The sequence below is a fragment of the Neopsephotus bourkii genome, unplaced genomic scaffold (genome assembly GCF_033783945.1).
Source record: "Neopsephotus bourkii isolate Nb327-2 ecotype Australia unplaced genomic scaffold, CSIRO-AGI_Nbou_v1 NB_481, whole genome shotgun sequence".
In the NCBI taxonomy this organism is placed as follows: Eukaryota; Metazoa; Chordata; class Aves; order Psittaciformes; family Psittacidae; genus Neopsephotus; species Neopsephotus bourkii.
The window spans coordinates 1666387-1686895 of record NW_026900982.1 but is presented as its reverse complement, the minus strand read 5'-3'; the positions used below and the strand labels follow the sequence as shown (position 1 = coordinate 1686895).

Below are 20509 nucleotides of genomic sequence, written 5' to 3'. Positions count from 1 at the left end.
TATGTGATGCAGGAGTGGGGGATCCTGGTGAACTGGGGAAAATTTCTCCTCCCCGTTCTGCTTATGCAGGAGGCTGGCATGTGGAGCAAGGCCCTGAGGATCTGCAAGGAATACGTGCCTAGTCTGCTAGAAGAGTTACAGGAAGAGTGCAGCAGGGAGGCTGTCAAGAAGGGCTCCAAGTAAGGAATGCTGTGGTCAGGCTACAGGGAACAGGGAGCTCTTTCACTAGGCCTTACTGACACAGCCTGATGGGATCCCTGACATCCTTTTGTTTCCTTCTTGAGGACCCACTTCTTGCTGCATAAGTTTCCTAACATTTTTCCTCCCTGCTCTGGGAGACTCCAGGTTTATTCTTGCCATCCAAGGTTTTCCTTGTATGTCTTTTTACCACTTGCAGATCTCCAAGGTCTCCTGTACTGCAAATGCATCTCCCCAGGGTCCTTAATCAAGTCTCTGCCTTGGCTGTGTACATTCCTTGTCACATGCTCAGCTCCCTCTGAGGTCCCTGGCTTACCTTCTGTTGTGCACCTTCCAGCCCATGCCCTACACACTGTGTACAGGATCTCTGTGGCAGCATCCCAATCTTTCTCACAGTCTGCATTCCTCCCTACAGTGGAACAGAAGGGCTGCTGGATCAGGCACGGGAGTGGGAGCAGGCTGGGGAACATGCCAGGGCAGTGGACTGCTATCTGAAAGTGCGGGATCCCAGCAACAGTGCCCTGATGGAAAAGTGCTTGCTGAAGGTACAGTTAGGAGCTGTGGTTCCTTTCATCTGCTCTGTTGTCTCCTACAGTCTCTAGCGCCTCCCAGAGATAACTCAGTCACTCCAGGGCACAACAGAGGATCTGCAGGCTCCAGTGACTGCAGGGTTTGAAACCCTTTATGACCATTCTTCTGAGACATTAAAGACTGTGTGCTTATCCTTCACTGCACTGACATCCTTGCTCTGGCACCACTTCCAGCAGTGTGCCAGCATCCTTGTGCCCACATCTCTGCACCAAAGAGCTGGGCTTTATGACTTAGCCCTTGGCCAGATGAGCACACTTTCTTCTTCTCATGGTCAATGTTCACCAGCCTTTGGGATGTGTTCTTGTTCATACTTTCCACTCATTCCTTTTATAGACTTCAACAACAATTATGTCCTTGTCTGATCTTTTCCCATGTGTGAAAGCAGCTGGGCTTCACTGCTCTGAGTTGCTGGAGTGTGCTGTCATTTCTTCTCCCCTTACCCCGTAGTTCAAGTGCCTCTAACTTTCAGTCTTTTTGGTAGGACTGAGCTCTTCCCAGCTTCATCCCTTTTTGACCAGCTTCTATCACTTGTGTTACTGACAATTTCTCTTCACAGGCTGCCGAGTTGGCCATTAAGTTCTTGAGTCGGTCACAAAGCATGCAGGTGACACGGACTGTGGCTCCTCAGCTGGTGGCCATGAAGAAATACAGTGAGGTAAGGGCTGGTTCCTGCCCCCAGACTACTGAAGAAGCATTGACATAGGAAGGGAGAGCTCTATCCAAGGGAAGGAGGCCAAGTCACATCCTGGAGTAATGGGTGGATGGCTCTATCCAGAGTCAGGCAGAGCAGAGTCTTCAAGGAGGAGGAAGGAGGGAATGAAATCCCAGAACAGTGTGAGACAGGCCTTGGGAGGATGCAGGAAGCAGAGAAAGGAGGTTATCTGTTGGGGAGAGATTTTTCTGTTGTTGCTGTGTGCTGGGCTACAGGGTGCCATTGGGGATTTCATCTCCCATGAGAGTGTCTCTGGCTCTGCAGGCAGCTGAACTCTACCTCAGCTTAGACCTCATCCAAGAAGCTATTGATGCCTTCATTGAAGGGGATGAATGGAGCAAAGCCAAGCGTGTGGCCAAGGAGTTAGACCCCAGGTATGCCCTGACCTTTTCAAATCATACTTTTCCTGCTTCCTCTCCCAGCCCCAGATGATACCTTGTCCTGTCCTGTCCTGCTGCCCCCAGCTTCCCTGAATTCTCCTCACAGTGACCTTCCCAGGCTTGAGGGGGCCTGTTCTCCACAGCTGCTGTTCCCAAACCACTTAACCATCCCGACATCACACATACCATGGAAATGGTTACTCCTTTTGTCCCATCCCTATCCCTACCTCCCCTTCCCGTGTCATAATCCTATGCACGCACTTCCTTCTGAAAGTCCTGTGATCCCTTTCTCTCCTCACACATTATATTGCAAAGAGTTAGCTAGACCCTTTTAGCCCACTTCTACCTAAGCTCCCAGCAACAGGCCAGAGAGACATGGCACAGCTATAAATCCTCTTCCCAGAGTAGACAAAGTTGAATCCAGCATCTGCACTGATGCAAGACACTTACTTGCTAATCTTGCTGCCTATTAAGATTCTTTCTGCCCGGTAGGTCAGAGGAGTATGTGGACCAGCGTTACAAGGAGTATTTAAAGAAGCAAGGGAAGGTAGATTCAGTAAGTATTTGGGATGTCTCACAAGCTAGGGATTGATGTCAGGATCTGTCAGGAAAAGCCCTGCAGATCCTTCAGGCCTTTCCAATGGGGTTTTTGCCTGAATATGCCCACAGGTGAGGGATCTGTATGTGCCTGTGAGTCATGGTTTCTGCATGCCAAATGGGTCATACTGGCTCTGTGCTTCCATACCATAGAGGGGGAGGGACTATGTGCATGTGACAAAAAGACCCAGGTGGGTTGATGCCTGCCTTGATGCTAGTAGGAAACCTTGCCTGCATGGTGAGCTTATGACTGTTTTCATCCCTAGCTGGTGGGAGTAGATGTCATAGCTGCTTTGGATCTGTATGCAGAGCAGGAGCAATGGGAAAAGTGCCTGGAGGTTGCAGCTAAGCAGGTGAGTGCCTGTGTGAGCCCTTGGGGGATGATAAGAAGGGGCCCAAAGCAAAACCAAGTCTGCTGTGCAGTCTGTCTCTGACTACCTGGTCTTGCCGTTTGGGACTCAGGTGTGGGGGAATGTGCCCACATCTGAAACTGTCCCCACTGAGTGACAAATGTTCAATTGATGAATCTTATCCTACTGATTTCTGTGTATCTTCTCCAGAACTATAAAGTCTTGCACAAGTATGTAGCTCTCTGTGCAAGCCACCTCATCCGGGAGGGCAGCTGGGAGAAAGCCTTGAGCCTGTATGCCCACCATGGAACACCTGCCAACCCACAGGTAATGAAGACAGCATGACACCCCTGTGTGAGCTGCCAGAGCGTGCTCTGATCTGCTGAGTCAGGCTTCCTGTCCAGAACTGGGATTGCCAGGTGTTCAGCATGTCCAAGCCACTTCAACCCTGCTGTGTGCTCTTCCCAAAGGATCCTCAGCTAGAGGACTAATGGCAATCTCCTGGCATATTCTCCACGGGGAAGGAGCTGAGTATTTGTGTTTGTTTTGAAGACCATAACTACCAAATCCAGAAGGAACTATGTGTGCTTGTCTGAGAGCACTGGCTGGAGGAAGCATTCTTCCCTGTTTCCTTGCTTTGTCCTGCAGCACCCCTTGCAACCAGCAATCTTCAGCAATGCTGCTGCAGGAGCTGCCATTCTCTCAGCCTGTGGTTGCAGACATTCAGTGACTCCCCATTGGGCTCCCTCAAGAGTTCTCTCCTTTTTGTTGCAGAATTTCAACATTTACAAGCGTCTCTTTCTGGAGATGGTGAATGCACCCGGAATGAACTGTGCTGAGGCCTACTCCAGCTGGGCTGACCTGCGTGATGTTCTCTTCAGCCTGGTGAGTGTGAGCCATGGCCACCACTGCCTGTTAACCTCCAGCATCCTGGTGGCTCCTAGCAAGGGAGAAAGAAGAACCAGTCCTTTACCAGGTGACATGGGCAGTATTTGTAGAACACAAGACAAAGGGAAAGAGGTGACAATGTGGACAGTAGAATAGGATCCTGTGAAGTGGACATAGCTGGGCAGGAGAAGTCAGGGAAGGTGACTCTGCACTGAAGGCCAAATCCTAGAAGTGGGTCTGGAAACCGGCACTGTGGAGCTCACTGTGTCACTGCTACATGGGAGCCTATCACAACGTGTCCACTTTTTGTCTTACACCCATATTCAGCAACCTGGGTGGGCAACGATTTGGGGAAAGCAGAGAACTACTCAGCCTGGAAAGTAAGAGTCCTCCTCATCTCCCCAGTGAAGCTTAGAGCCTTCTACTTCTTCTTCCCTGTCCCAGAATGCCTCACCAGAGCCTGTAATTGCCTCTTCGCTGTTTCTGTCCCATAAATACCCAGCTCTAGCACAAACAAAATCCCTTATCCATTCAAACTCGCCTCTGCTTCCAACGCTGTCTGTTGTTGCAGCACTGTTGGTTCTCCCCAGCTCCCACAGCCTCTTCCCTTCAGCACTCTGTAGGCCCACCCCTTTCCTAGTCCCCAGTGATGCCTGGATATTTCAGATCCTTCTCTCCCAGCTTCTCCCTGGATTCAGATGGGTGAAGAGTATCCTTGTGCTCTCATGTTCTAATCATTCTCCTTTTCCCTTCTTCAGTGTGAAAACATAGTAAAGTCAAGTGAGGCAAACACTCCAGCACATGAAGAGTTTGAAACGATGCTGCTGATCTCTCACTACTACGCCACCCGCTCTGCTGCTCAGGGTGTGAAGCAGCTGGTAGGTTTTTGAAGTTCCTTTGCCAGATCACCACCCTGAGTGGAGAGCACTGTGGGCACGTGCAGGTTTGAGGTTATCCGTGATTCACTTTTCCACTTCACGGACCACTTACACATTATGGATGCATGAGAATGGGACTACAGCCATCTGGGAGCCCACCACTAGCAGGTGGAACTGGAGATAATTTAGGCTCCTTCTAGTGGCACTGTCCCCCTGCCACTGAGGCTGAGATGTAAACCAGAGGGAAGCTGATCAATATGCTTGCCATCACTTGGGAGAGCAGAAGCACCAGTAGAAATTTAGGGATCACACAAAAGTGGGATGTGGGAGTTTGGATGTGGCTTCCAGTAAAAAATAGGAAGGTTTTGTAAAGCAGAAGAATTTAATCTTCAGGTGACAGTCCTCCTGTGTGTTCACACAGGGTATTTAGGGTCAGGACCAACATTTTCAACCTTTGTTGCATATCAGGAATATGTGGGTGCAAATTCCCTGCCATGAGCCTGGGGCAGTATGATCTCATCCAACCTCATTTTTCTGTGCTGAACACTGTAGCTTTACTGTCCTCTGTGTCTGCAGGACACGGTGGCTGCCAAGCTGTCCATTTCCCTGCTGCGCCACACTGAGCTGCTCCCTGCAGACAAAGTGTTCTATGAAGCTGGGGTAGCTGCCAAGGTAAGAGCTGTCTGCCACTAGAGTGACTAAGGAGGTCGAAGATACAGGACTCAGGGTTTCTCAACTTATCTTGTCCTTTTCTTAACTTTACCTGTGCAGTTTACCTGCACTGGTAAACCAGCAGCCAGACATGTGCACTGAAGGCCTTCCTCTATTACCTGTGCTGCAAGTGGGATGTTGTAGCACAAACAGGACCACATCCTTTCTAGCCCTCACTCAGGCAGGACAGTTGTGGCTGCGAAGATAAGCTGCTGGTCTCACTCTGGGTTCCTCTCTACTAGGCAGTCAACTGGGAGAACATGGCCTTCATCTTCCTGAACCACTTCCTGGACCTCTCAGATGTGCGTATAGTCTGCTGGAGGGGGGGCTATCATACTTAAAATGGGCTGTAGGACCTTGGGCAACAATGGACCCTCAACCTGGCCAGGGTACTTCTGAGGCTCAAGCGTGGCAGCACATCTTTGAGCTGGTGTTGATGGAGAGCCCTGAACGCTGCTCAGCATTCAGTGTGTGCATTCCCCCACAGTAGCTGTGGAAGGACTTGCTATGCAGGGCACCTGAGCAGCCCTCACTGCTGCAGCATGGAGTAAGTTGTCCTGACAGTTTAGGCCTGTAGTCTTCATGGCTGCAGGTGCCATTACAGCTTTCAGGATGATCTTATCCAAGTTGTTCCAAGGGAAGGAAATTACCTGAGGGGTGGAGGCCGTAGCCCAATGTTTTAGCCCCTGTGATACAAACTCAGGAGTCCCCCATGCCAGTCAGCTCCTTCCCTGACTAGCAGATTGGGCACCAGAAAACACCAAACCCCAGGAAGCTGTCAGACTTTACAGAATGAGTCTGGCAAGTGCTGTCAGCAGCTGCTGGGGAGAATAAAAAAGCTCCCCAGTTCATCTTTCCCTTCTTGGAGACCACCTGACAAGTTTGAGTAGCACAGTGTCTCAGGGGCACACATTCTGTGACACTGCAGAGGGTGACCATAAATGCCACCTCCCAGGAGGGCTCAGTCGCTGCAGCACTAATAGATGGGGCATCAGTAATGCCATCCTCCGGATGCAGATTGTACTGTGAACACCAAGGATGGCATTGCCTAGTGCTCCACCACTTCTTCTTTCTCAGGCCATTGAAGATGGGAACCTGGATTCTCTGGACCACTCTGATTTCCAAAACACAGACATTCCCTTTGAAGTGCCACTTCCAGCCCAACAGCACGTGCCTGTGAGTGTCATCTGCCTGTTTCAGCTCCCATGAACAGTGATGCTGCTTTCATGGCTCTCTCTGAACAGGGACTGAGGCAAGGCTGGGACAACCGTTCACTACAGGACATGGAAATGTACTCAGTGCTCTCCCCCTGCCCTCTGCCCTCCCAAACACACGCAGCCCCCGTACACACACACACACACACACACACACTCTTATGCTCCCCCTAGTATAAATGCACACACTCAGCCCCCAAATACGCCGTATGTGTGTGCTGCTCTCCCTAGTGCAGCACAGAGCAGCACCTGGCCAGGGGCACAGCGTGCAGTATCTCCTCTGCCCCGCAGGAGGAACAGCGAGAGGAGGTCAGGGACTGGGTGCTCACCATGTCCATGGACCAGCGGCTGGAGCAGGTGCTGCCGCAGGATGAACGGGATACCTATGAAGCCTCCCTGGTGGCAGCAAACACAGGGGTGCGCTCCCTGCCTTGTGTGCTTACAGGTAAGCTCCAGCCCAGCTCACACATATGGAAGGGAATATGGGGACATGCGGGGAGTGAGAACATGTTGCAGGGGGGCATCTGGGAGGGAGTTGCTGGAAGAGGAGGAGGGGGACTGTGTGTAGGAAGCTGTTCTGCTGGAGGAAATGGAAGAACCCTGCTGTGTGAGGAAGGGCTAACTAGGTCTGTTCAGCCTTGAGAAGACCCCGGGGATACCTTATCCCCATGTTCCAGTATTCAGAGGGTGGATACAAAGATAGAGACTCCCTTTTTACAAGGAGCTACATGGAAAAGATGAGGGTTGATGGGCACAAGTTACTGCTGAATTTTTTCCTCTTGGACATGAGGAAAATTTTTCACAACAAACAGCCATTGGAATAATGGGAAGTGGTGGACCCCCAAACATTGGACACGTAAGATTTGACCAGACAGGGTGCTGGGACATCTAGTCTAGCTCATGCTTTGCCTAGAAAAGTTGGACCAGATGATCCTTTAGGGCCTTCCAACCTGGGATTCTAGGGTTTTTTACTGTGAGGGTGGTGGAGCACTGGAACATATTGCACATCTCCATAGAGACAGCTGGAAGTCACCTTGACATGGGCCTGGGCAACTGGCTGTGTGTGGCCCTGCTCAAGCACAGGCATTGGACCATATATAGACCTGAGATCACCTCCAACCTCAACCATACTGTGTTTCTGTGATTCTGTGACCACTCAGTCTGGCACAGCATCACCTAGGAGACTGTCCAGGCTGGCCTGCACTGACACACACGCACACATGTAGCTCCTCTCCTACTTTGCCCTTGCTCCACAAAACCCATCTATTCCAGGGAGTACCATCCCCATTTGCACACTTCAGCAAGGGATTAGTGGTGCAGGACTTAAAGAGTGGGTTCAGTGAATGGGGCAGCACGAGTGGGCCACCATCAGTCTGGCTCTGAAGTTCGGGAGGTGGAGTGCTATCATTGGATATATTCACTTGGGTATAGGACAGCTCAGCCTTCATGTTCCTTTGACCCTGCCACAGTGGGCACTCCGTCATTCTGGTCTCTTAAAAGCCAGAGGTGGCATTGTACCCCTGCTCTGCCCTGTGGGAGCAGCCCTCACCAGCTGGCTAAGGCGGAGAGGGAAGGGGTGCCCAAGGCAGGGGTCTGCTGTGGGTCTGTGTTTCTGAAGGTGTCACTGTATGACCAGGGTACCCTGTGCTAAGAAACAAGATAGATTTCAAGCGGCCAGGCCGAGAAGCCGACAAGGACACGTGGAACAAGTTCCTGATGGCTGTCAAGGTGAGCCAGGCACCCCATGGGGCAAGGAGGCAGGCTGCAGGGTGTTCAACCCCTCATGCTGACGGTAAAACATTGTCCCGCTGGGTGAAGATATGCTGACTGGGGAAGTTTTTAATGCACCCCCCTGTATGCTGCTGGGTGGGGATTAACCTCACTTACAGTGCTGGGGCAGGGCCAGCCCTGCCTGTGCAGCTCTGTCAGCCCCCAGGGGTGCCCTTGGGTGGGGGGTGATGGCAGTGTCCCCTTGCCAGTGCCAAGGCCTCTTTCCTTCTGCAGACATCCCACAGCCCTGCGTGCCAAGATGTGCTCAAGTTCCTCAGCCAGTGGTGTGGGGGACTCCCGAGCACCAACTTCTCTTTCCAGTGAGCTGGACCATGGCAGCTTTCAGTCCCGTTTTTCAGCACCCTCCACTTCCACCCTCAATAAACAAGTTTCTTAACCCTGCTGTGCTCCTGTTTGTCAAGGGATGCAGAGCCCAGGAACACAGATGATTCCCACTGCACAGGGCTATAACCCTGTACACATGCATGTCTCAGCCTCAACCTAGCTATGCTAAATATGCACCTGCCACCATGATGGTCACGCTGGGACTGATCCCTGTGCCTTGTGAGGGGGTGAGCATGGAGATGGGCTTACATCCCAGCTGCATTGTCACTCCATCAGGGCCCAGAAGTCATATCCCCTGGGAAGCACTCAGAGCAGTCAGTATAAAAGTTTATTTACTCAGGGAAACAACAGAGGCTCACAATAAAGGGATTCTTCACCTTCCATTCCTTGCTCTACCTGAGCACAGGTACAGGGAGCTGACCCTGCCTGCTGTGCAGCAGGGCCACCAGGCCCCTGCCTGTTGCACCTCTGCCTGCCCCCATCGCTGCGTGTAAAAGATCGATGGAGCCTTCAGTGTGCCCTGAAGGGCCCTGAAGCTTGGGGACAGAAGGGGACAGTGTCTGGGGCGCACAGCACCTGCTGGACAGAGGCTGGCTGGTGACCATGGGCAGCTTGTGTCTGGAACCCGGGTCTGTCCCAGGTGGGGTGGTGGGGCTGGTGGGGCAGGCAGACCCCTTACCCCCTGCAGCCCACCCTACCCACACCTAGAACAGGAGCAGGAGCACGGTGCAGGTGCAACTTCACCTCACCGAGTCACAGCGCTCCTTCAGCACTACCTGGGAGTGAAAGAGTATGTGTGAGTGCTGCAGGGCCGGGCATCACACCAGTACCTCTGGCCCAGTATCTGGAGCATGTACTTGGAAAGAGGCATTCCAGGGGCCCTCCCATCACCCCAGGCATAGCCTGTGCACTGCACTCACTTCTCCAGCTAGGTACAGGACTCAGCCAGCCCTGGCAGGAGCTGCTGCATCTCGCGTGGCGGCCCCTCCTTTGCTGTACTTGGTCCAGCCAGCTGGAGAGAGGGAAAAGAACCCAAACAAAAAGAGGGGATGTGTGAAGAGCTGGGTCAGGTTGGGGGGATAGGATTCACTCAGGATAGCCAAGACAGAACAGGTTTAGCTATCAGAGGGATGAGGAGGAGGGTCCCTCTGCAACTACCTACGATGAAAAGGTGCCAGTTTGTCTCCCAGGAGAGGTTCAAACTTGACATTCCCTCCCTCCCATTGCTGACTGCCTGCTTGTGTGGGAACACAGGCCCAATAGAACCCAGCACCTTCATAGTGCTGCAAAAAGGCAGCAGTGATGGGGCAGAGGAGGGAGAGCCATCCGGATGGATGGTGCATACCTGCTCTTTGGTGTAGCTGCGTGAACAGGGCCCGATGCCCCGGAAGATCAGAGCCACCAAACAGCACCTGCCAGACAGCACAGCTTCTGTGGCTGCCAGCACCATGGAGGGGAACCAGAGTGCCAGGGCTGTGTCCTGTGGGGCAGAGGGTTGGAGGTCCCACAGGGAGGCTTGCATGCTCCACTGCACCCAGCCTGGCCCATGCAGCTGAGCAGAGGCTGTGCAGGGGGGCAGAAAGAGAAAGAAAGGGAGCAGGAGGGAGAGAGAGTGGCAGAGAGAGGGTTGCACATGGGAGAGTCAGCGAGAAAGCTGGGGCTGTTCAGCCTGGGCAGAGAAGCTGCATGGAGACCTCATAGCAGCTTTCATATGAAGAGAGCCTATAAGGATGCTGGAGAGGGACTCTTCATCAGGGATCATAGTGGCAGGACAAGGGATAAGGAGTTTAATCTGAAACAGGGGAAGTTCAGGTTAGATCTTAGGCAGAAGCTCTTCCCTGAGTGGGTGGTGAGGCCCTGGCACAGGGTGCCCAGGGAAGCTGTGGCTGCCCCATCCCTGGCAGTGTTCAAGGCCAGGTTGGATGGGGCTTGGAACAACCTGATCTAGTGGAAGGTGTCCCTGCTCATGGCAAGGGGTTGGAACTGGGTGAGCTTTAAGGTCCCTTCCAACCCAAACCATTCCATGATTCTGTGAAGTAAAAGAAAGAAGAAAGGGAAGAGAAAGAAACAAAGATGAAGCAGAGGCACGAAGGAGTGGCAAGAGTAGGGGTGCGGTGCGTGGTGGCCCTGCAGACTCACATAGATGCGAGTGGTGTTGAAGGGACAGTCGTTGGTCGCTATGGCTGCACGGGCGTCAGCAGGCAGCGCAGAGCTGTTGCAGCCGGTGATGAGGTGCGTGCCCCGGCTGTTGATGGTGAGGGCGATGGCCAGCGCCAGGCCCACGCTGCACGCTGTGGACAGGAGGCAGTTCAGCAGGGACACGCTCAGCAGGGCCCAGTGCTGCAGGCAGCAGGAGAACAGGTGAGATCGGGGCTGGCCAAAGCTGGGGACATGCCGGGGGTCGGCACTGCCACTGCATGGGGCCAGGCACCCCACAGCCGCTCCGCAGTGCACAGGCAATCTCCTGCACGTCCCAGCTCTGCTCAGCCCTGCGCTCGGAGGAGGCTTTTGCACCTTCTGCATCCCTTGCTGCTCCCAGGCAGCCACTTGCCTCGGCTGGGGAGCCCCAGCACAGGCCGGGCCCCCCCCTGCAGCACGCAGCCCGTGGGGGGATGCCGGACCCCGGCTACACCTTCACCCCCGGCTGAAGTGTTCGTGCCGCCCTCCCGGGGCTCAGCCGCCGAGGCGGAAGAAGCCGCCGGGGACAAGGTCCAGGGGAGCGGCTGCTGCGGGAGCAGAGGCCGCGCCGAGCCCGGATCCCCCCCCCCCCCGTCTGTCCCGCATCTGCTGCCCCCCGCGGCCCCGCACTCACCAGCGCTGCCCGGGACAGGTTGTGCGACACCAGGATGGCGACGATGCCCGCGGCGATGCTCTACGAGGAAGAGATCCGCGCTCACCGCGGGGCCGGCTCCCCCCTTCCCCAGCCCGGCCCAGCCCTGCCCGGCCCCGCCGCTCTCACCAGCAGCCCCGAGACCACCGACACCACGTTGGCCACCGCGTAAGCGGGGGTGACGGCGCGGCTGGTGCCGGCCACATGGCGCAGGACGGAGCCGTGCACGATGGCTCCCAGCGCCAGGCCGCCGTGCCCCAGCACGATGAGCCCCAGCCCGGAGCGCATCAATCGCCGCGGCTCCACCAGGCACCGACCACCGGCCATAACACCGACACCGGCTCCACCGTCCCGCCGGGAGCCGCCGGCACCGCCCCGGGGCAGGGCCGAGCCCGCTCCACCTCCCCGCGCCCCGACCCGGAAAGAGGCAGCACTCGCGTATTTACAAAACAGTTTATTAAAAATAGGAAATGATAGAAATGAGATGCAGGAGCGGGACCGCGGGCTCAGCCCCGCCACGCACCCAGGACGGGGGGGAAAATAAGGGGCCTGTGGGGCAGGTCCCAGCGCTGCAGCTGCCCCCCGGCTCCCCCTCAAGCCCGGGGAGAGCGGGACGGGTTGGGCCAACACCGGGCTCCGGGCAGTTGCAGGGGACGCGGCCCCGTGTGGGTCGGCACAGGCCGCAGCGCTGCACGTCCAGGGCATGGCCATGTGCAGGGCTGAGCAGCTGTGCAAAACGAGTAAACAAAGTGCAGCCCATGGGAGCAGAAAAGGCAGGCAAAGCGCCAGGCAGGAGGTGGGGGAGCCCGGCCACCCCTGGCTCCCTGTACCCGGGAAGGAGGGGAGTGAGTGGTGGGTGCAGGGAGGGGGGAGGCAGGGCTTAGGGGCTCACCCCTGCTTACCTTTAAATTAAAAAAAAAAAGGAAAAAAAAACCAAACAAAAAACCCAAACTAACCGTTTCTGTGCTGTGCAAAAGACACTTTGTACAATTCAAACAGAACAAACTCCATGCACATGAATGGGGCTACAGAGCACCCCAAAGCCAGGACCCAGCTCCACAGCACCACCTGGCAAAATCCCAACAGAAACAGGGCTGGAAATAATACTGATGCGCAAAGTCCCCTTTAATAGGTGGACAGGGAGGACTGTTGCTGAGCCCAGCCACGGCACATGCAGGATGAGCTTCCAAGCACTGCAGCTGGGGTCTTGCTGATGCCCTACAGTGATGGACAGACACAGAAGGGGTCACAGGCAACAAAGCTGCACTGGCCGCCTGGGCGCCGAGGTGTGCTAAGATGACACTGTCACTGCCGTTAGGGCTCCGTTCCGGGTGTAGTAGAACTTGCTGAATGCCTCTTCAAGTAAACAGGTAAGTCTGCTCTGGTCAGCCTGGGAAGAACAAGCTACAGTGAGGGGTTGGCCCAGTTCACACAAAGCTAAGAGCTTGGCTGGAGTCGGTCAGGGAACACAGGCAAGGACATGTCTCACTTCTTCTACCTCCACACCTAGAAAGGGCTAATCTGGCATAAACCAGTGATGTATGACAAAGGAATGCAGACCTATACCCCTACCTGAGCCTCAAGTGTGCTTACCTCACTGATGAATCCAAGCTGGACCAGTTCAGCTGCCAGCTCTTGGATGTTATCATCTGCAAAACACAGAAGGACGGAAGTCTCAGATCAGAGTGCACTGCTTTCCCCAGTGCACCAAAGCATGGGAATAGAAGGTACTTACTGGGCTGCAGGTCACAGCTCAAGTGTCGATTCAACTTGTCTTCCAGTTTCAGCAGCAGTGTTAACTGCAGGGTAGAGAAGTTCTCATGAGGGACTGCAGTTTTGCAGGGTGCCACAGGCAGAAGAATCCCCAGAAAGCCCCATCAGTGCAGGAACCACACCCCTCCAGAGCCCCATGGTAGTTTAAACAGAGCAACCACATCCAGGTCCATCCCACACCAGAGCCAGCAGCACCATCCTGTGGAGGAAGCCTGAATCTGAGGGTGGGCCAAAAACACTTCTATGTGCCAGATTTGCCACAGGCACAGGCCTGGACCTGGCTTGGGGTTCCAAGGATCTGCAGAGGGTCCCACCAGGTACCAGCATCACACCAGCATACTGAAGCTATGACCTCTGCACAGCTGCCCTGGTACAACCCCCCCCCCCCCCAGCATTCTCAGACAGAAGGTGGGAACATACATGATGCTTCACTCCCTCCTCTACTGACTCAATGTTGCACTGCATCAGCACCACCTGAAACAGAAGCAGAGAACACCCCTTGACTGGCTGCTGCTGTGCAACACAACTGGCTGAGAGGAGGAGGAATGCGGCTCTCACTGCTCACCTTGCGGGTCTCCACTTCAGCAGGCTCTGGAGTTGGGGTTTTCACTGATGGTGGAGCAATGGGCGATTTCACCACTACCTGCTGGGGCTGCTGGGGTCGTGGCATCCCAAAAGCTGTGAGTGGGTAGATGCCGTTCCTACAGGAAAGAAGCAAGGCCTGAGGTTATGCCTCCTTGGAACTTTCCCAGTCTCACAGAGAGTTAAAGTTGCCCAGTGTCTCACCTTACATCCTCCAAGAACTTGTCCAGCTCCAGTGCTGGAGACTGTGAGAAGCTGGCAATAAAAAAGAATAAAATGAAATACTGAGATGAAAAGTTATCCAACAGAACCATCCATTCAAATCCCTTCAGATGCAGTTTCAAATCCGTGTGTCCTAGACTATGGCTGCGTCAATGGGCAGGATGAGTACAGACAGGCAGCCAGCCAGAGGTTATACAGACTTCAATCTTCCTGTATAGGAAACAACTATTCATAGAAGCTAAGGATGAGGCAGCATTTTTATTATGGCAGAACACATATCACTTCCCTGTACAAAGTTGTCCAATGCAAACAATTATTTGGGAGCCCAATGACACCATGCTCCTAGCAAGGTTTTTCAAAGACATCCGTTATAGCAGATCCATGAAGCCATGTCCCATCTCAAGAAGAGCAAGGGCACACAGCACTGCAAAGGCAAGGACCTCTGCAGCAGCTGATGGCACAGTATAACCAGCCATTTCTCTCCAGACCAGACACTAGAATCTATACTTCAGGATGTAATGCTCTGCCCAAATATTTCTCACTGGAGTTTGGGATACTTTCTGTTCTCTAATTTCTTTCCCAGGCTGTTTGTTCATCTTGCTGGCTTCTTAGGGTCACATCCCACAGGAAATCTTCCTATGAATTAATTTTTAATTCCCTAGCCAATAAGTCTATTGAACACCCTCCTTGCTGACAGAGGACAGTAAGCACTGACAGCCTCTCCCCTTTGTGCCATAACTTGTCATATGTCTACTGCTCTTCCTTTCTCACCCTCAAGGACATAGAGTTCTTCCATGTGATGACAATGACTTCCAGCCCCCCGGTGAAGTCAGCTTTCTTTCAGGACTCTTGACAAAGGTTGCAACTTTGTATGTGTACACGTACAGCTAACTTCATAGAATAATAGAATGGTTTAGGTGGGAAGGGACCTTAAAGCTCACCCAGTTCCAACCCCCTGCCATGGGCAGGGACACCTTCCACTAGACCAGGTTGCTCCAAACCCTGTCCAAGCTGGCCTTGAACACTGCCAGGGATGGGGCAGCCACAGCTTCTCTGGGCAACCTGTGCCAGGGCCTCAGCACCCCCACAGGGAAGAACTTCTTCCTAAGAGCTCATCTAAATCTTCCCTCTTGCAGTTTAAACCCAGTCCCCCTTGGACTATCACTACATGTTCTACTGTCAGTTCAGTAGCCTGAGCACCCCAGGATGCTGGGCTACCCTGAAAGCACCCTGGTCTTCTCTGATAATACAGTATCTGTATCTCATTCTTTTCAGCTAACCCCTCAACCAGGAAAGATTTCACTATCCAAAATTTAACATCACTTTTTGGCATTCTACTTCCTCCATATGCTTACTTAGGGAGCCACCTCTATAGTTTAAATGGCTGCTTTGTGTTACTGATAGCTGCTGAAAACAGCTTTTCCCCTTGCATATTGTAGAATGAGCTGCTCCATTAAGAAAACACCAAGGAACCGTTTCTCCAACATGCTGGACTTCATCTGACAAGCCTGTGACTGATCAGAGCCACTTTCCCAACCTGTTCAATCAGGTTTTGCTCAGGACTGTTCCAACTACAGTGTGTTAACTTCCATCTGGGGAACAATTCACATCTCAGCTGCATGGGACCTGTACATATGACGAGTGCAAGATCTTCTTCCACCCAGGAGTTACCCTCCACAGAATCTTTTGTGCCCTTCACCACCAGCACCCACCAACTCCCTTCTGTTTCATAGTGTTGGTATTTCATCACTAACTTGAAGGGCAGAGTCCCAGACAGATCCATCAGTGCTCACACCCCAGTGCCCTGGCATCTGTTCCACATGCACCTGAGCAGTTCCCTCCAGGCACACCACAAGGTACTCACATCATCTTGACTCCTTCCCTGTCCACATGGTTAATCTCTGCCAACACAGCACTCATGTCAAGGTTTTTGGTCATTTCTTCTAAAGCATTTTCAGGAATCATATCTATCAAAACAAAAGTTAGAACAACTGCAATTCCTTTCCAACCTAAGAAAAGCAATAAAAACCTCAGAGGCTTTAGGCTGTTAAAGTCACTCAAACAGGCAGGGAACCATAGTCCTCCAGGCTCTGCAGTGACCACAGGTCTGTTTCACAAGGCCCTGGTCCCTGTCTAAAGCAGCATGAAGGCCTTGCTTTCCAGGCTGCCAGATGTACTGACAACTTAGGGAAGCTTCACAAGAATGCAGGAATGTGGCAACCTAGGAGTCCATACTCACGCTGATGTCCAACAATACAGTGAGCAGCCAGTAGCTTTAGTGATGGCACCTCAAACAACGCCTGATGGAAAAGGAGCTCCCGGGCAGTAGGACGTTTGCCAGGGTCCTGCTCTAGACACTTCTGAATGAACTCCTGAAAAACAAAACTTTGATGAGACCATGTGTAAATGCCCATATGTCTTCAGGGCCACTGATCCCTCCTCACTCACCCTCTGCAAGGGGTCCTCCAGCAGCTGGATGGCACTGTTAATGGCCTCCTGGGGCACGTAGGACGACTCTCCATTACCCTGTATTTCCAGCACCGCCATCTGCAAACACAAAGCAGTGCATCAGACTTCATGGAGAATTATTGACTGCATTGACCAGAGTTTAAGGAGACCACTGCCAAGCATGAGATCATAACAACCAAGTTGTGTGGTGCTATTTAAGGTCACAGTCTGTGGAGGCAGAGAAAGAATGACAGCCTCATTATGATTGCTTGTTTCTAGCAGCCTAATGGATCACCAGGGAGACCTGAAAACTTTGCCAGCATCACCTTGGACAGTACTTATCTCCATCTTGAATCTCATGATCCATTGGCCAGTACTTCTGCTTGATAGTTCCCATCCCTTAATGAAGCAGTAACTGGATCACTGCCAGAATCTGACAGTGTCCCTCCTGGCTGTATGAATAGCTCTGTATTACAGGAAGAAAAGCAAGCACACAATGCCATCCAGAACTGGCTCCAGCCAACTCATACACAAATTCCCAGCTAGGAAAGGCTGGCAGAAAGATTCAGCTCAAGTTTTGCCTCCTGAAAGTTCAGAGCTTCCACAGTTCTCTTCCTACTTATGGGATGTGCAGCAAAGATAGAGAATTCTTCGTTTTGGCTCTTGCTGACAGTTCTTCCCAGAAAATACTCCTACTTACAACTCCCACTTCCTAGACTTGGGCCTGCTGATTGCACAGACAAGAGCAGCCACTAAGCTGATAAGATCATGTATGTCAGACCCGTGCTTGACTGCAATCACAACTTATGTCAGGCAGGGAGAGGCTGACCCAGAAAAGTTATGGACTACGTCCTCTCCTCCAGATACCACAAGAAGAACAGGTACTCCCTAGAAGGGGAATTTTGTTCTCCATGTACTCTGAAGTACGGTTTACAGTAGTAACTGTTCCCACCAGCCAGTGGGTCAGACTTCAGAGGTGGACAAAACCTGCACAGTAATTAATTGCACATTAGAAATTTCAGAAAGAACTACCCATTCCTGAGCTGTATCTTACTAGGAGCAAGGCATGTGGGGGAGCTTCAACAGGGAACCATCCAAGGCAAAGTGCATTTAACTCAGAGAACGAAATGCTCTTGTTACCAAGCTAAACCACCCATAACCACAATATCTACAGAGCCATCTCCTTCCCTCAAATTCATTCTCTTTACCACAGTCAAAGTTTCCACACTCACCTCCAGTGCACACATCCCAAAGGAGTAAATGTCCACAGCAGTGGTGACGTTGGCAACTTCTGTAACACAGAAATAAGGTAGTGTTATCAGTCCATCCCTGCATTCTCTCCCTCTGCAGCCTTCTCTCCTTCCTCTGCTATCAAAAGATTGAGGAGTTGAAGCATTTAAGCAGGCAAATAACTCAAAACTGTTAATGCAACATCTGTCATGGGGCTGTAGCTGAAAACAAGATGCAGAACAGCTTGGAAGCATTAGTAAGGCCAACAAAACCAGGCTTGCAGCTGTAGCCACACCCTACCTCCATATTCCGGGGCAAAGAAGTGCAAGTTCTTCTGCTCCTCACGACAGGTCTTCACGTGGTTGTTAATTGTGTCCGGTGCCACTAGAACAAAAGTCATGAATGCTTAGGATGCAGGAAACTGTAGCCCATCCCTGACTAGATCCTAGCGAACACATGCAACTCCAGGCCCCCCTGGGTAGCCAAGGGGGCAACAGAAAGGAGTTTAGTTGACCCTTCATCAGTCCCTCATCTTCGGTCACCTGCACTGATACATTTCTCCACTCTTTCCTTGGCTGCAGTTTGACTCAGGCAGCTTAGCGTTACTCTCCAAGAGCAAACCTGGAGACCAAAGAGCAAACCTTGTGATCATAGCTTCTGCTACATAGGAAGACAAGCTGGGAAGTTGCACCCTGTTGGAGTGCAAGTCCTGAAAGCACCTAACTTAAATCAGATCTATAACATTTGTCACAAACAACTCAACAGAAGCCCTAGAAACAGCCAGAGATGCTAAGATCACTGCAATTAGTCATTATTAGAAGGACAGACTTACAAGGCAACTTTTCCACATATCAGCAGGGTACTGGTGCCAAACTGCCTCAAGTCAAAGTCAAGCAAAGCTGCTGAATGAGGAGAGATGACCACCCTCACAGCAGAAGTCTCCCAGCAGCCCCCACAGCTACAACCACAAACCACTCAGAGGCACAGGGAAAAGAATAACTCTCAGTCATAAGAACAAGCAGAGCACAAGTATGGACACCCCCCACCCCCCAAAACCCTTTGGGATAGCCACAGCTGAAAACACTATGAACAACTTTCCAAAACTAAGCAGCTGGCTCCACCAGAGAGAAACACTGAGGTAAGCAGAGAGGAGAGAATGATCATCCATCCCTTCTGAAGCTCTGCTTTCACCTTTGAACATGCCTGGTCCCACAGTCTCAAGCTGCTTTGTCAGTGTCCTGAACAATCACAATTGGTCCTGGTCTGTACTGCTACTGGTGTATTTTTCCAGGTGTTCCTGGATTAGGGTAGCACATACCAAAGAGGATTCAAATGAATGAGACTGAACTAGTTCCCAGCCTCAGGGGAGAGATGATCTTTGGGCTCTATTGAGAAAAGAAAGCTCTTCCTTGGTGAATCAGCTCAACCCTGCTGTTGCACATACCAAACCATATGATCTTACTCGAGCACTGGAAATAGTGCTCCAATGGCCAGAGTCTACTTTCCCAATCAACCATTCATGAGTAGTTTACTGCTTTTTGTTCTTGCGCTAGCTTTTATCTTAGGAGTCCAGTAGATTACTTCAATTCCTAGTGCTCACCTCTTTACAGACACCACAAGTTCCTCTCAGCTTCACAGCACTACACTTACTTACAGTAAAGTAAAGTAAGCTAAATTCTGTCTTCCTCTTAAGACTTGCTCTGCATTTTGTCAGTTACACTGACTGCTTTAGACGAACTCTGGCCAGGGCCATGCACAATCACATCAACTCTCTCTACTGGGGACTGTACCACTGCACATTTGGCAAGTGGGTCAAATTCCTCTCCTGAACAGCTAGCAGATGCCAGATCCTCCTCAGTTCCCAAATGAGCAGCTCTGGAATTCTGTGCAGCTTTGTATTTTGCACTATTGAGTTAGAACTGGAATTTGTTCAGTCCCCTAATGTCTCCCTGCACTGCTAGAGGATATCCTGACCTACCTCAGCATCGCACGTTCCCAATGTTTCTATACATCCTCAACATTGATTAGACCAGTACTTGAAAGACTCCAAACCCCTCTGGGTAGGGCAGCCCCTTTTCAGCTTCAGCCCTGTCTCCATGCCTCCAGCCAGTGTTCAACTCAGCATACAGGGTAAATCATCCAAGGTTTGTCCAGCACAACAGGTTCTCATACTGGGCCTTCTAAAGAGGTTCCCAAACATCCATAATGGAGAAGCCCTATTAACTTGCTTTGGTTTACAGGCAGTATCTGCCTTAAGTCACCCACTGTGTATGTCTGGTCTATAGGTGGCTACTGAGAGAGGAGAGGCTATGTCAGGTCTTCTCCAGCAGCTGATTTCCCCATCATTACTCCTCTTTCCTTTCTGTAGATGTTCTGGCCAAGAAATCAAGATCAGGTTTAAGAGTACAGGCCCCTTTGCCCTCCAAGTAATTTATTCTTTTCTATTCGAAAGAACAATTCATCACTGTAAAACCAAACAACTTAATGTCAAATGACATTTTGCCTTAAAAAACCCACACCCACCAGGCACTCATGGCCACTCACGACTTCCAGGACTTTTGCTGGTGTCTTGCAGGAACTAATTTTGCCTAAATCTATAGTATATCACTGATGGGTATGAGGGGAAGAGATAAGGACAGCTACAGTCCTACAGAGGGACAGACACTGAGCCCATCAGAAATGCAATATTGCTGCATATGCACAACCACCTGAACACTGTGACCAAGAACAGATTTTTCCTCAGAATATCCAATACTGTTAAGATTCTTGCATTCCCCCAAGGACCAGCGT

General features: G+C 51.9%; 3 protein-coding genes across 7 annotated transcripts in view; 1 reads left to right on the top strand and 2 right to left on the bottom strand.

Annotated features, from left to right (window-relative positions):
- IFT172 (intraflagellar transport 172) overlaps window positions 1–8686 on the top strand; it is a 34711-nt gene extending 26025 nt beyond the window's left edge. Inside the window, exons 34-48 of the mRNA XM_061350285.1 lie at window positions 70–179; window positions 614–743; window positions 1346–1444; window positions 1766–1875; window positions 2374–2437; window positions 2745–2831; window positions 3039–3155; window positions 3603–3713; window positions 4475–4594; window positions 5171–5266; window positions 5548–5607; window positions 6383–6481; window positions 6811–6964; window positions 8156–8247; window positions 8524–8686. Coding sequence (XP_061206269.1) covers window positions 70–179; window positions 614–743; window positions 1346–1444; window positions 1766–1875; window positions 2374–2437; window positions 2745–2831; window positions 3039–3155; window positions 3603–3713; window positions 4475–4594; window positions 5171–5266; window positions 5548–5607; window positions 6383–6481; window positions 6811–6964; window positions 8156–8247; window positions 8524–8613 — 1539 coding nt within the window. The 3' untranslated portion in view covers window positions 8614–8686. The remainder of the gene's footprint in view (window positions 1–69; window positions 180–613; window positions 744–1345; window positions 1445–1765; window positions 1876–2373; window positions 2438–2744; window positions 2832–3038; window positions 3156–3602; window positions 3714–4474; window positions 4595–5170; window positions 5267–5547; window positions 5608–6382; window positions 6482–6810; window positions 6965–8155; window positions 8248–8523) is intronic.
- Window positions 3655–12435, bottom strand: KRTCAP3 (keratinocyte associated protein 3). Of its 2 annotated transcripts, none has more exons than XM_061350297.1 (6): window positions 11594–12435; window positions 11447–11506; window positions 10774–10974; window positions 9980–10114; window positions 9555–9646; window positions 3655–3768 (listed from the first exon to the last, which is right to left on the bottom strand). In XM_061350297.1, exons 1-5 carry the CDS (start codon window positions 12173–12175, stop codon window positions 9563–9565), a joined length of 1062 nt encoding a protein of 353 aa, XP_061206281.1. In that variant the 5' UTR covers window positions 12176–12435; the 3' UTR covers window positions 3655–3768; window positions 9555–9562. The 2 variants fall into 2 exon arrangements, with proteins under 2 accessions (XP_061206281.1, XP_061206280.1); XM_061350296.1 differs by lacking the exon at window positions 3655–3768 and adding an exon at window positions 8943–9410.
- A 136-nt stretch (window positions 12436–12571) lies between these two features.
- The window catches only part of NRBP1 (nuclear receptor binding protein 1), a 39495-nt gene continuing 31557 nt past the window's right edge, over window positions 12572–20509 (bottom strand). For 3 of the 4 annotated variants that reach the window (XM_061350289.1, XM_061350291.1, XM_061350290.1), the window contains 11 exons: window positions 18020–18103; window positions 17722–17780; window positions 16490–16588; window positions 16281–16413; window positions 15906–16008; window positions 14024–14074; window positions 13803–13938; window positions 13658–13711; window positions 13200–13263; window positions 13058–13113; window positions 12572–12854 (listed from right to left, as the gene is read on the bottom strand). In XM_061350289.1, the coding sequence (XP_061206273.1) occupies window positions 12756–12854; window positions 13058–13113; window positions 13200–13263; window positions 13658–13711; window positions 13803–13938; window positions 14024–14074; window positions 15906–16008; window positions 16281–16413; window positions 16490–16588; window positions 17722–17780; window positions 18020–18103 (938 nt within the window). In that variant the 3' untranslated portion in view covers window positions 12572–12755. The remainder of the gene's footprint in view (window positions 12855–13057; window positions 13114–13199; window positions 13264–13657; window positions 13712–13802; window positions 13939–14023; window positions 14075–15905; window positions 16009–16280; window positions 16414–16489; window positions 16589–17721; window positions 17781–18019; window positions 18104–20509) is intronic. The other variant, XM_061350293.1, reaches the window with a different exon arrangement.

Bases quoted from the DNA above. Each gene is read 5' to 3' on its own strand.
- KRTCAP3 (XM_061350297.1), bottom strand. From the start codon at position 12,175: ATGGCCATGCCCTGGACGTGCAGCGCTGCGGCCTGTGCCGACCCACAC. The intron at 11,507-11,593 runs GTGAGAGCGGCG...TCTTCCTCGTAG, and splicing joins CGGTGGTCTCGGGGCTGCTG to AGCATCGCCGCGGGCATCGT. The intron at 10,115-10,773 runs GTGAGTCTGCAG...TCTGCCCCACAG, and splicing joins TCAACACCACTCGCATCTAT to GACACAGCCCTGGCACTCTG.